Genomic DNA, 13,852 nt, shown 5'->3' on the forward strand with positions numbered 1-13,852 from the left:
CTTGCGCTGTCCTGAAGGCTGCAGAACACGTACAGCATTCCCCGTATCATCCGTACATCTGCATCCCTCACATTGATGTTTGCGATGCATTTCACATCGGTAATTTGCCCTGGCCATATGCGATTTTTGTCCCGCCGCCAATCTTCCCCGCGAGTTCCAATGTGGACAGCCAAAAGGACCCTGACGATCCCTCAGGTGCGGGAGGGCGCCGTGCTGCGTCACTAATTGGCCCAGATCTGTGGAGCGCTGCTGCCATCGACTTTGCAGCACACCTTCCGGGATCTTGCCTCATCAGCCATGCCCCGTACGAATGGAAGGAGTTGTCACATTCCGGGTCGCGGTAACTTTCGAACCACTGCATACACGTGTAATGCCAGGCAAGATTCTGAGGCAGCGGGATGTCTGCGGCCCCAATTGGTATTCCTGCAGTTTCTGTTTCCGCAAACCGACGTCATCCGGCGGGGGACCTCGTCCAGCTGTCACCAACCTCGGCGTCGGAAAAGCGTGCACTGTGACGTCTGAAGACACAATCAAAAACCTGGCACGGCGGCATCACGGCGGGTTGTTGTGAGCACCCACACAGCTGTGTCAGCAATCGATCAAGATACTGTCTCAAGGCTGTCTCAGCTGTCCACTGGTCTTCCTGTGGTATTTGGAGATCTTGCCTGGTCTCATTTGCTATTCGTTCAAGCTGCCGAACTGGAGCTGTTGCTATGCCTGGCATAGGATACCTCGCTGGTATCCGAAAATATGTGCTTTGAGGTGTAAACCGTGTCACCAACTTGACACGCGTCATCGGTGTCAACTAGGAGTGTACCAGGGGCTGACTGACTCCATCAGTTCGTTCCCCCCTCCCCACCCCGGGCTTCCGTTGCGGTCACGATTCCTTGGTCGAAAGCAAACTGGGACAGCGTTCTGCCTCGGCACCACCTCAACGCCATTCCTCCTCGCCCCGCTTTGAGGAGGAAGAGGGGGCTCGCTGGCGCCAATATCAAGTCTGAATAACCGCGGAAGTCGCCCCCATCGGGCGACCGTGCGGATCCTGTGACCGGTTATCACTGAACTCGAGACGAGCGGCGGCCGCGTGGTTGACTCGTGCCGAAACGGCTCCGGTGTTGGCTTCTCACGTGCGACATTCCCCGCACCAGTTGCCTCCGGCAGCCCCGCCTCCCCAACCGGTCCCCCCGGGCCTTCAGCGTACCGGAGCCGGAAAGTCTTCCAGAAGGGCGTTCAAGCTTACCGTCTTGCCAGTGCTTGTTCCGTGAGGCGCCCTGCCATAGTAGGTAAGGATTTGAGGCTATGGCGAGCCAACCGAGCCAGCCCGATGATGCAGTGATGTGCACATCTGAAACGGCGGACTGGCGACAGCTCTGGAAGTGGTGCACATCGGTCGTGTTGACTGGCCTTGTATCTCCACCACCGCCCTCTCGGAGCCTGCTTGGCCGGACGATTGATGAGTTGGTCCTCACACAGTCCCAACCGCCCGTGATTCACGCTCCATCCGTGACGCCTTGTTTCGTAACTCTCGTTCCAGAGGCGAAGTGGTATGGTCGTGTGCTGCATGGGTAATCACCAACGGCGGGCCGCCGTGGCCAAAGGACCTGAACAGGGGCGACGAGTGAAGATCGCCTTCCCCTTCTGGCATAACGTTATATGCCCTCCCTCCATTACATTCCGCGGGCTGTTCCCCTGACCCCCCCCCCCCTCTTCCCCCGAGCCTACCGGTGAAGCCCCCTTTCGCGGGGGCGGGCACGCCGTTGGGTCAGTGCCGACGGACGAACGAGCAGATGAGAAATGCTGCTGCCTCATCCGCAACGGCAGCTGCTCCCCGACGCACGGCCGAACCAACCAAATCGGTTACGGCGGGGAGCCGGTCATCGGGTGTTGCATCTCGTCTGTGCCGGTCGTGTCATTGAGTGTCCCGCGTTATAGTTGGCGCACGCCCATGCGCCGGCGCTGCAGCTGTGTTGCATCCTAGAGCGAAGCCCTGCAGGCTCTACTCGTACTCTCTTGGATTGCGATTGGGAAGGCAATTGTCCTGAAACATGTGTAGGTAAGGTGCTGGAGTCGCGCTTCAGCCGTCGTGCCATCATCGAAAGAGTATGCCAGATGTCATGTGTGCAGTCCGAGTTGATGATCCGCCTGGTGCTGGAAACAACCGCGATAAAGGGCGGCTCGTGGCAGATTCAGTCCGTGCAATCCGGAGCCGGAGCCGGAAAATGTTACCCAAAGTACCGTCCGTATTTTCCGCCTTGCCGGCTCCCACGAGATTACCACCTGACGGAACCATGGAACGAAAGCTGAACAAGAGTACCGGAACACAGTGGCTTGCAATCTGTCACATGACTAAATTACTGTATCAAGTAGTAAGGTCTAATAAGGTACCTTACGCTATACGTAGTTGTGTACATTCATGTACATCCCATTTCCCAAGTACTCGTTGTCGCCGCCAAAATGCCTTGTATCTACCAGATAGCCCAACCCCAGGACAACAGATTCGTATACGTTGCGACCCCATGGAAAGTTACCGCCACCCTGCCACCCATATTCCCCGAAACTCCCCTTCCCCAAGAGCCGTTTTGAAGGCCGACATATAATGTGACATGCAACGAGAGTACAGAATGTGATAGCTCCAGCCTATCGACACTAGAAGGAAACCCCGTAAATCATACCAAACGCCGATCCATGAGGGTATCGTCCTCGAGGCATCACCTACCCTGCCGCCTGTGGGAAGATGCCTCTCCGCCTCTGCCGTGGAAAAAAAGAAGTCGCCCCCGAAAGCCGAGTGAAGATTGATTAAAAGGTGCTATGTCGCGTGAGTGGAAAAAAGAGATATGCCCAGCCGACTCTCATAATAGCCGGGAGCCAATGGTCGTGGAGCAATGCAACGATGGAAATCAGGATTAAAATGTCGTATGTCAAGTCTATCGGGGTTGTCGTGCAAGAAGGGCCGAAACGGTGCTGCAAAGCTGAACTTTATTCTTGTGTATCGTGGGCCGCAGCGTTCTTTTAAGGCGACTCGTGTGTCTCTGAACCGGTATCTGACGGTGTCTCGCCTCCTCTCTTGTGGACTTTCTTGTGCCGGCGAAGGTTCGATACCACCGAAAAACGGCGACCGCAGCCTTCTACCTCACAGCCGAACGCTGGAAAAGGATCGTGTTAGTCTGACGACTAGCCGGCCAGAATCAGGAGAACGACTTACGTTTCTCTCCGGTGTGACTGTACATGTGCGTCTGCAGCGAGCTGGGTCTTGTGAACCGTTTGTCACAGACCTTGCACTTGTGCTTCTTTTGCGTGCTTGATGATACCCTTGAGCTGAAGGAGCCCATCATCGACTGGGGAGCCGGTGGTTGGTTGGACATGAGTCCCTGGGGCCTCGGGAGTGTTCTGCCCGACAAGGATTCGATATCGGAACCCGTCGCCGAGTAGTCGCTTACTGACCCGTCGACAGAGCCTCCGTAGTAACCACTGAAGCCTGCCGAGGACATGCTCGACGCTGACGAGTGCGCCGACGGAAACCCATACGAGTCAGCGGAGCCCCGCTCCCTGCTGCGGACGTCGTATATGTTTCGAGGAGTATCCTGGCTCATGGAAAGCATCCCGTGGCTCGCCTCGAGCGCATCTTGGAAGCTCTTTCGGTCGTCGGGCTGCAAGCCCCTGTGATCATAGTCAGACAATCCGAGCCGTGGCGCGCCCACGCCTGGCCCGCCGTCGACGGGGGAGCGGAGCTCTGCGTAGCTGGAGGCCACTGACTGTTGAGAGTATCTCCTCGCGCTGTCCTCATGCGGAAGAGCTAACGAGCCCCTCAGCGGCGCCGGCGGGTAGCCGAGCTGCTCGAACGCCGACGCCGACGTCGGTGCGTACGTTGCGCTCACCGGAGAGGAGGCCGTGGTGTATGCAGATGAGTCGTAGGCTGTCGACGTAGCCGGTGGCTGAAGACGGTTCAGACTGTAGGGATCTGGCGGCATCGAGAGCAACTCGTGTTGCCTGTAGACACCAGAGATCGGGGCGCTGACGGCTGACGGCGCCGTGACGGAAAGAGAAGCATACGACGCCATCGAGGCACTGGTTCCAGCGGGGGCTGTGTGATGCCCATGTTGTTGTGAATGTTGCGAGTGCTGCTGCTGGCTTGGCGGTGGTTGCCTTGGGAGCGCGCTCAGGTTCAGGTGAGGCAGGCCGGCACTGTCCTGGTTGCCGGTGTAGAGGCTGTGCTGATGGTTTTCGGAATGGGGCCCTGGTGCCGTCGAAGACGACGATGCCCAGGGGTCCGTAAAGTGAGGCTGGCTCGAGAAAGAAGGCATGTGGTGGAAGCTCAAGGGACCGAAGCGACGCCGGTGGTGGTCATCAATGGTCATCGTCATGGTGAAGTCCCAAATAGTGGTGAGGTGTCGATATGCTGTCTCTCTTCCGGCCCAAGATGGAAGTGAGATGACCCAGAGTAGTGATGTTGATCAAAGTGTGGCAGCCGAGAATCGAGGCAGGACGGATCTGCGTCCTTATGTGTCTTTGAGAGGGTGCGACAGGAATTGAGACGGGACGGCATGCGCTAGGGCCCCATTTATTGGGTTCACACCAAGACAAAGCAGATGTCGTCTGAACCTTATTACCCTCCTGGGGCCCGGCGGGGATAAGTGGACAGCCAGGTGGACTGGTGGGGAAGTGGTTTCAAGCAGCCTCTGACGCCTGCCCGGCAGAACGATCGACGTTTGAAATCTCCCTCTGGAAGGGGGTGCCAGGGCGGAATTGCCAGATGGCGAGCTGTGGACTCGTCTGAATTGCGCGGAGCAGGGCTAACAGACCGGGTGGTATGGCGTGGATCCAGCGAGTGGCACACCTCAGAGAGGATCAGCGAGTCCCACGATGGGATGTGGGACTTGCTCGAAATCCGGTGATGCTGGAGGTCCGGGATGGTCAGACCAGGGCCGTGGGATTCTCTGTCCGGTACCTGGCGAGGCGTTACCCGAGATCAAACCGCGTTTGACTAGCCCAATCGGGAAGCGCCAGGCTTGGGATTCAGGCCGAAATGGGGCTTGTCGGGGACGATCCGGGGGAATTGACGGTCAAATTTGAGGCGTGTATAAGTGCGGGAACGATGCAGAGGCCGTGGGCATTTGGACTGAACGCGAAAGCTGGAAGTGCAGTGAGAACCTAATCATCGCATACAGGTGGTTTGCAGGAGTCTCCAGGTATCGGCTCCCGAGTGTTTTTCTGAGCGAGGGAGAGGAGTCGAGGTGAAAAGGAGGGCCGACGAGGAGGTTCCTCCAGCCAATGCTCCGGGAAAAGAACAATGAAGTCAGCGAAATCACTAGCCGGATAGCCAGCCAGAAAAGAGCCGGTGTGCGTGTGGATGCCTGCTGCACAAACGCAAGCCCACTGGCACCCAAGGACGGACGCCTTGAGAGAGCAAGACCCTGGCCACAAACTCAGAAAGGCAAAAGATGGGGTGTCCCCGCCACGACCGGGGTCTTCTGGCCGGTGACAGTTGCTACGACGCCGATGGCGGGGCCGGAAGATATTACACGTTTACTGCGCCGTAGACAGTAATGTCGACAAGGCGACTCGCCGTGTTGAAGCCCAACAATTGTATATACGTATCCTGTGTGATGCCGCGAGGTCTGCTGCCGGGATGATGGAGAGATGTTCGCGTACGTTAATATTATCATGTGGTGACCATGATGCTGTGCAGTGCTCCATAACGAACAGGATATGGGGAGTGGCAAAAAGAGCCCAACCATTCCATTCATGCAGGTGCCCTGCGAACGATGTCAGGCACTCCATACAGAAGATACGTACCAATTCAGACTGAGCAAGGCACGCAGTGTCTCGATGATCGACATCCTGCTCGGGTACGGCAGAGCAATGATGCAGGGTCTATCTTTATTTTCCGTCCGTCGGTACATGCACGGCTTGTTGTCCGGGTTGTAATCTTTTCAGCCGATATCGACAGCTACCTTAGGGATCAAGCCGACGAGCGCTTGCTCAGCGTCCTGCGGGCAACCCCTTCTTGTCGGCATCTTGTGTGACGGAGGCGGCAGAGAGCGCTGAAAATTAGTTTTCGCGTGTACCATGGTTTTGCTTTGTTGCGTAGGTACGTCGGTCCGGCCGGGTAAGCAAGGAGAACAGAACCGGGGGACGGGCGGTGGTTGTTGCTATCTTGTTGCGCTCTTGCTGTGCCATGTCGTTTTTCCTGCAAGCCCCAAGGCAAGCACGGCAGAGCGGCGGGGATCGAATTGTGTCGGAATTGCATGCTGACGCTTGCAAGGTAGCCAGATTCGGCAGGAGCCAAGATCAAGACTGGCAAATCATTCTTCAGTGCACAAACCTGTTAGGGCAACAGTTTCTAACCCAAGAAGGGAAAGGCGACGTACCGTTCAGTTCTTCGACATTTGAGAATCTCAAAAGTTGAACGAAATGAGTTGGTCATAGGTGTCTTTTGGAGACCAGGAATTTTTTTTAGGAATGGTCTGACTTACAACTACAACACTTAGGAGGACTGGAAAATGAGAGGGAACTTACCGCCTAATTTTGAGGTGCCTTCCTACCTTGTGGGGAAGTTGGATTGCAGTTCAGGTACATGTATACAGCTCTGCTGTCAAGTTTTCCGAGCACCGAACTTGATTTCGGATACATACCGGCATCACACCGGCATATGACGCAAATGTCAGTGTGCAGCAACAGAACGTCACCATCCAGCTCAGTTAGTATATGGCTAATGAGCTTATCCCAGATTTTCCTCACATCTTGGTTTCACCACTTGTATCTTACCATATATCGAGAAGGTCATTCAAGTGGAACCCTAGGCGCGGTAACTGTACGGGAGCTCTGTATCCGTTGTCAGACGCGGAACGGGGTATCTCACGCATCCCTCGCTGCGGCCAGATCTGGCTGCGGCCAAATTCGGTCGCGGGTCGCCGTCACCGCCGCTCCCAAGTCAAGGAGAACAAAAGCCGGCGGTAATAGGGGGAAAGACCCAGATTGCTCAGTGTTCTCATCCTCGACGCCAACCTACAATGTCAGCGACGTGCGCCACGTGTATGCCTCTGTGGAGAGCCAAAAATGATTTCTCCCAGGTGTCCCTATCTTGCGGACGGAAGGTGAGAAGTATGCTGCTCCTCGAGTCAGCGCGAGGAGCGAGGCCACTCCGGCTAATTTGAATGTTTTCTACTCTGTACAGATACTGCTATGGTTGTTACTAAGTCCTCTCCCTCGACTGTCAGGTCGACAACAAGAAAGGACATTGACGGCATTGGCCAGCTGGTCGATCTCGATATGATCTTGCTCCAGGGGTCGAGAGCCCTGCCCGGCTTCGCAGCAGACATCGCATTGCGCGACCGCTGACCAAACAAGGAGCAGGTGAAATGCAGCAAGAAAACGCTTTTTGAACAAACCCACTTTCGATACCACCAAGCAAGGGTACGGCAGCCTGTCCCGCAGCGTCCCCTGCCCCGACAACGGCATACACTGACCAATGACAGCAAAATGTGCGGGGCATTCAAAAGATGGAGTCAACGATCTTGAAAGTCACTTACCAACATGGTTGACGACCTAGGTATGACGGCTGTGGCCAGAGCTCGCTGTCCTCGGTGAGGACGAAGTCGATATTGCACAATCTACGGGTGAATTGCCGAATTCCTGTCGAGTGAGAGGATGTGTACAATATAAGTTCAGGCGTAGCATTCCGGAAGCGACGGCATCTGTTGTTGATGACAGGAAATGAAAAGCAACACTGGACAAGAAAGTGGTACGTTCCGTTCGTCCTGCGAGTCGGTCATCAATTATGGAAGCTAAACCACAACGGGAAGCACAAAACAAGGCAAGCTGACAAGGGGACCCCGGTAGGTCGGCGATGTTAGTGAATAAAGCCCGACATTGGCTCTTGATCCCGGTGTTGCAGGTTGGGGCAAAGAAGCACCCTTGAAGAGAAAGTTGAGCCACCGCTTCCCACCAGCGGTCGAGCAATCCAGTGACACAGAGCAGCAGCGTGCAATTTCAACCATCTCCACCAGATTTCGAGCCCAAACCGAATTCCGCAGGTGGACAGACTTGTCTCGGAACTTGCCTTGAGGCAGACGATGTGGAAATCGAATTCATATCCAGCAACGTCGACAACATGACTCGGGAACCCAAAGGAAGCTTCGCCGAGAGCAGCTTGATGGCTACACGTCCACCTTCCCCATCAGTCGTTGGGTTTGGCTTCGTCACAAGACGAGCGATTGACAGGCACACCCGGCGCGGATCAGGAACGGGTTCCATCGTTGAATCCGAACTTTATCCAGACAACAGCCGGCTCACTGGTGATCCGGAGCTCATCCCTCACGTGCCGCGGCTCGGCCTTCCGAAGCTCGGAGTCGGGGGTGAGATTGACGAGATCTGGGAAACCGGCAGAGGAAAATAGGCTCATCTCAACAAGCCGGGTCAGTGAAATTGCCAGGACCATGCGTGGGGCTGAAGCTCAGTATCCCACTGCTGGAAAACCGCACGGGCCAAGATCGACGAGCATGGGTGTGTTACAGAAACCACAGGGGCCCAAAAAGGGGAGGCCATTCATCACTTGTTGGATGAACGTCCTGCGAATTCGAAATACGGATACAGCCACTGACAACGGTCAAGCCCAGCCAGCTAAATAACTTGTGCGGCTGTGCCCGTTAAATTTGAGCGAAGAAGAGCCGTGTGGCTTGCCTCCGCGGAATGCAATCACTGCATCACGAGCTCTGGCTTCATCTGGGAGGAAACCGTGCTCAATGGCATCGAGGACGGATCAATGGAACCGTGAAGGGCGATGGAGGCACGGCGATGTTGCCATCACACCTCAGGTATTCCACCCATGTCCACTCAACATAGTGTGTAGGGGTTGAACGCCGACAAGAGTCGAACACCTGACAAGATGGCCAAGTGTTTCCGTGATACCGCCAGCAGGAATGATAGTTTAAGCTCCAGCAGACTGATGGTGAGCTGCCAGCGCATCGACCGAGCAGCTCGAGAGGGACCATCCTGTGGCATCTACCGGAGGATTTGCAAGGCTCCGGTGATGGCGCAAGAGGACCCGCAACCGTTGAGCAGGTGCCGAGAGATTTCCCCCCTTGTATGCAGGCCAACTTCTCCCTGATACGAGAGCCTCATGACAGCTTGTTGCGCCCGGCTTATTGCCTGGGTGGGTTTGCACTGCACAGAAGCAAGCAGACCACCGCAAATTTTCTCTTGTTGGAACTGGTTGCCTGTAAGCAAACCCGCCAGCTTGGTGGATTGCAAATTCAAAAATGTGGACCGGCAAGGTGGAGAGTCACCCAGCCACGGCTTTGGGAAATAAGCTCGTACTGTAAACTCGCGGTAGTTATCCGGACGCTAGCTCAGGTCTGGGGCAGAGGAGGATCACGGGATGGCGCCGGCTCCGCGAACCCCAGGGAGATCACAATCCTTGGCCCTGCCCAGCGGGACCAAGGAGTGTCGACGCCATCAAAAACGCCATGCTGCACCCAGCCGCGTCGAATTCGGGCCTTCAAATCGGCCACATCGAAGAACGGCATCTGGTCACAGAAGGCACCCAATGGGACCCAACGTGGCCGTCGCCTTTGAAGGAAGTTGCAGGACGGGCGAGCCAGTGGACGGTGTACCGTAACTTGGCTCTTCCTCAACGTTGAGTTATCGGCGAACAAACGGCGCGATGTGACTTCGGGCTTCGGCCCACTCTGAGCGTCGCCGTCCACAGGGCCAGGTAGCCAAGACGAGAAAGAACTGGGACCCTTTCCCTTTCTTCGTGCCAGCTGCCAAGCTCGATCTCTGGCTGGCAGAAGTAATTGACAGCCTGGCAGCCTAGTGATGGCTTGGATTGCCAAGCCCGCTTCCCTCGATTCTGAGAGGATGCCCTTGCCTCTTTCGCACCGCCAAGACTCGGCACTCGACACAACCCCGGAAGAGTGCCCTCGCATCAAGATCGACGCGCCGCGCATCTGTCAAGATCTGTCGTGCAGCAAGATGGTCGACCTGCCCCTGCCGCACCGCATCTCTATCCGAGCCTCCACATCCTCGCTTCAGCAGTCACAATATCACCAACTGCAGTAATCATCATTTTCACACCTCACTTTTGCTCTAAATGCTGCTGGTTACTGGTGATTTGCTCGCCTCCCTTATGGCCCTATTGTGATATCTCCACTGCGAGGGACTAGCTGCGCCAAACCGCCAGGGATCTTATGAGTTGATTTGAAGCAAAAGTCAGCGGAGGAGATGTTACCAATTTACACTCGCCACAAACGGTGCCTGGCTGCTGACTAAGGTACGAAGACTGGCCCAATTGGCAAGCAAGCTGGGCCAAGTCTAGGGAGAGACGGACATTCTGTTCCCAACTTTCTTATCGAGCACTATCCCAAGCTTGTTAGTAATGATGGGGGCTTCTGGTCTTTCCGCTCCTGGCCCCTTTTTGATACAGTCCTGCCAAGCATCAAAGCTCATACTTGCCAACGAAGTCCAGGCTGCCAGTCTTCCTAGCATGCCGGGGCAGTGGAAAGCAGAACGCAACCAGTGGAACGACCAGCTCTGGCCACCCCTTTCGTCACCAGGTTTGGCTGGTGCCAATACCGGTAGTTGCGCTCTATGGACCCTCTCGCGCCCAATACTTGTCCTCGGTCGTCGGTTTCGCAAAGCTGTACCGTGGTACGGATACCCGTCGTGGAACCGGTAGTCTGGTGATCATCTCGACCCGCGTGTTTCATGCTTTGTGGGGGTGGGCCTTCTGCCATGATTTGCAGCGCGATGTTACTCTCCTTTTCTTGCTTCTCCACTCACAAATCATCACCGACACAGGAGAGAACCCCCCAATTTGGCCAATCCGATGGCTGCCCTGGACGCTCTCAGCCCTCTTATTACGCCGCAAAAGGTTGCTTTTCGTCGACAACCTCACTTCCCGTTCCGTCATGGCAATGAGCGTGCGCCGGCCGCTTGGCGACGGGCAAATCACCGAACTGCCAGAGCCGCACCATAACTCCCGAGGCCCCTCTGCCTCAGCATCACGGAAGGTCCCGTGTGCGCATCTAGACCACAATCCCAATTTTGCCAACCTTGACTAGATGATGCAGTACGCCCATGAGCGATTGTAACTGTACAATACACAGACAATAACTCAGCTACGGCCAGCATACCTATGCGGATTTATGCAGTTGAGGACACGAGTCGCGAGAAATGAGGAGTATCCATGACACTACAGCCCTGGCTCGACAAATTCTGCTGACATGTGCACATTTCGGTCAGTGATCGACGCCGCGCTACGCAGGGAAATGGCCGGTCCGCCGGAGCATCCCGAACCCCGCGGAAGTTTGTTGTTTAGTTATGGTGAACCGGGAGGGACCCGCTTGGGCTGCGGGCATCCCACATTCATCATCATCAACATCCCTTCGTCCACTTGCGACGGTACCAAGCAATGCCGAGCCCCTCCCTCTGCCCTGCGAGATTCCCCGAGACATCCTCATGAGCCACTTGCGGTCGTGGCCCACCGGTCACGTTGTCTCGTTCCCAATCCATCCGGCTTGCCTTGCCCTGTCTGTGCCTGACCTGGCCTGCCGAAGAATGGGGCCCCTGCCAACAAATCAACAAAGCAGGCATGAATCGTCCCTCCAACCCACCACAAGGCGAGGCTGCTTGCCTCCTGCCCGGCTCGGACGAGAAAGGAAGGTCCTTAAGTGCCCTCACCACCCCCCGACCAACCATGGTGCCCTTCACGTCCTCCATCACGCTGCTGGTCGACTTTTGTTCGCTCGGGCCGGGGGACTAGTGGTGAGTGGACTATGGCCAGGAGGACAATCGTCCATTCCGTTCACCGGGATGAGCGGATGCAGCAGTGCGAGTGAGGAGGACGTGCTGTTGAAGAACAGCACCAACGTACCGTTCCTACCACCGTACGATTGTGAGACACGGCAATGGCCTAGGCCCCCCGTGTGGTTTACAACCTGCCTTCTCCTGCCTAGTGCTGCCCGCCAAGCAAAGCAGCCAAAGTTACCGTGCTCAGCTATGTGCCGGGCCCTGCTGTAACCACGCCGTCTCCTCCCATCTTCTCGCAAGATGGGCCCCTACCCAAGCCTGCTACTGCGGGTATCTCAACTCGCTCACTCGCTCACTTACTCTCCCACATTCAGACTCTGCAGATAAACCGACCCTAATGCCATCACCGTGGCACCGTCACACGCACCGACTAGGGTAGCCAGGCGGGTTTGTCGCCCTCCCACCCCCCAGCTTGCAGAGGTACATGCCCGGATGCATGGCCGCATCGTCGCAAGCTTCGACGGGATTGGGGGGATGGAGTGGGTGGTGACAGCGAGGATACGTGGAGGGTAGCCTGTGGAGCCTGGGCGCAGGCTGTGCGGGGAGGAGAAAGAACAGCACGTTTTTGGAGTGACTGTGTCTCTGGTGGTGGGCTCTGGGAGCAGCAGGATGGATGGAGGTGGTTGAACGAAAGTAAGCAGCAGCATGCCCGCGCTTACTCCGCCCGACCCAGGTTCCAAGTCTCCCACTCCCGTCGCCAGCGTTGCGGGTCGGATTGGTGATGATGATGGTGGTCTCTTCCCACCGGCACCAAAACTCGCTGCACTGCACGGCGATCATGCTGCATGGGGATCTTCAACATACGCCATCTTGCAGTAGTTACGAGCAAAGCAAGGTTATCCCCTTTTTTTTTGGGGGGGAGGGGGGGGCTAGCCCTCCGGCCCCTCCCCATCCAGTCAAAACGGGCGTGCTCTGAGATGAATGGATATCATGGTAGCTACCTTACGTATATCTGGGTCCTTTCCCAGCCTCGAGCCCGACCCAGTCAAGGCCAGTATGTCTTACCCCATCGGACGGGTTCTTCCAGTCTGCAGACGAGAATGGAATTGGATTCACCTGCCGTGCGACGGCCAACCACTGGAACTCTCGCCTGCAGCCCGTCAAGAATCACCCTCGCCGATGACGGCCCGGGAAGGAGCAGGACCCCATCATGTTGCAGGCCCGCAATCGGACAGACCACTGGAATCAGAAGGACCTCCTCCCGTATAAGTTGCTTGTTTGCCACGCCGATGTCTGCTGCCAAGCAACTTTGGCCTAGCCGTGTAGTTCCTCCTAGTCACATACCATAGCATACGCACTTCGAACTGGCTGTGGATGATGATGGCATGGGGCTGCGCGTACGGGAACTGCTAGATTGTCGGAAGAGGCAGGTCGGCCAGACGAACGCCAATGAGGTGTGGCCATGTATGGTCGGATATTTAAGCAAGGGTTGTGATGTGTATGATGTACTCCCTTTCCGGTTTCACACCCAACCCAGCTGAAGACCATGCCTCTTCAATTTTTGTTCCTACCATGTGGGTTTGCCCTCATTCCATAGCATCATGGTCGGTGGACCATGACCGCGTCCCAACCAACTTGATAGGGACAGTTCTCCCGATCTCGGTCGGGCGCCGTCTACGTACCCCTGTGATGTGTTCTCACCCGGCTTTTGAGATGCCTGGTTGCCAGCCTGAGGTATGAAAGCATAGCCCGCGAATTGGCCGGTTGCCATGATTCCTGCTATTTGCCTATACCGGATTGGACGTGGGGTTTCTCTCTCTTACTACTGGTTAACGAAGAAGAGGGCATGGAGGGCGTGATGGTAGGCGTGGTAGTAGGTAGGGAGCGTTGCGGTTCTTCCCGGTTTCGCTTCTGGCTTTGCTGACATGGACCGGCGTGTCTTCTCCGCGCGTTTGGTTGCCTTCGGCTAACGGAGGAGACTGTGCGGGACGCAATAAGCCCCAATGGAAAGTTGAATACTAGTTGTTGGTTGTCCTTGGAAAGCTGGGGAACGCTCGGGTACGCGGTATGGTCCGCATGGGCACAAGAGGGCTTGCGTATGCAA

At 56.2% G+C, this 13,852-nt stretch overlaps 3 protein-coding genes across 3 annotated transcripts; 2 read left to right on the plus strand and 1 right to left on the minus strand.

The window, feature by feature from the left end:
* Window positions 1–3,009: 3,009 nt before the first annotated feature.
* On the minus strand, window positions 3,010–4,361 carry N657DRAFT_653406 (uncharacterized protein; the record flags this gene model as incomplete). Its single annotated transcript, XM_062794398.1, has 3 exons — window positions 3,010–3,143; window positions 3,203–3,657; window positions 3,754–4,361. 3 exons carry the CDS (start codon window positions 4,359–4,361, stop codon window positions 3,010–3,012), a joined length of 1,197 nt encoding a protein of 398 aa, XP_062650844.1.
* A 1,968-nt stretch (window positions 4,362–6,329) lies between these two features.
* Window positions 6,330–7,111, plus strand: N657DRAFT_190172 (uncharacterized protein). Its single transcript, XM_062786151.1, has one exon. The coding sequence runs from the start codon at window positions 6,575–6,577 to the stop codon at window positions 7,058–7,060; it is 486 nt and encodes a 161-aa protein (XP_062650845.1). The 5' UTR covers window positions 6,330–6,574; the 3' UTR covers window positions 7,061–7,111.
* Window positions 7,112–11,114: 4,003 nt separating this feature from the next.
* Window positions 11,115–12,092, plus strand: N657DRAFT_190360 (uncharacterized protein). Its single transcript, XM_062786152.1, has one exon. It carries the CDS (start codon window positions 11,320–11,322, stop codon window positions 12,016–12,018), a length of 699 nt encoding a protein of 232 aa, XP_062650846.1. The 5' UTR covers window positions 11,115–11,319; the 3' UTR covers window positions 12,019–12,092.
* Window positions 12,093–13,852: the final 1,760 nt, after the last annotated feature.

Source organism: Parathielavia appendiculata, assembly GCF_033297405.1.
Source record: "Parathielavia appendiculata strain CBS 731.68 unplaced genomic scaffold N657scaffold_2, whole genome shotgun sequence".
Taxonomy (NCBI): Eukaryota; Fungi; Ascomycota; class Sordariomycetes; order Sordariales; family Chaetomiaceae; genus Parathielavia; species Parathielavia appendiculata.

Bases quoted from the DNA above. Each gene is read 5' to 3' on its own strand.
- N657DRAFT_190172 (XM_062786151.1), top strand. From the start codon at position 6,575: ATGTATACAGCTCTGCTGTCAAGTTTTCCGAGCACCGAACTTGATTTC.
- N657DRAFT_190360 (XM_062786152.1), top strand. From the start codon at position 11,320: ATGGTGAACCGGGAGGGACCCGCTTGGGCTGCGGGCATCCCACATTCA.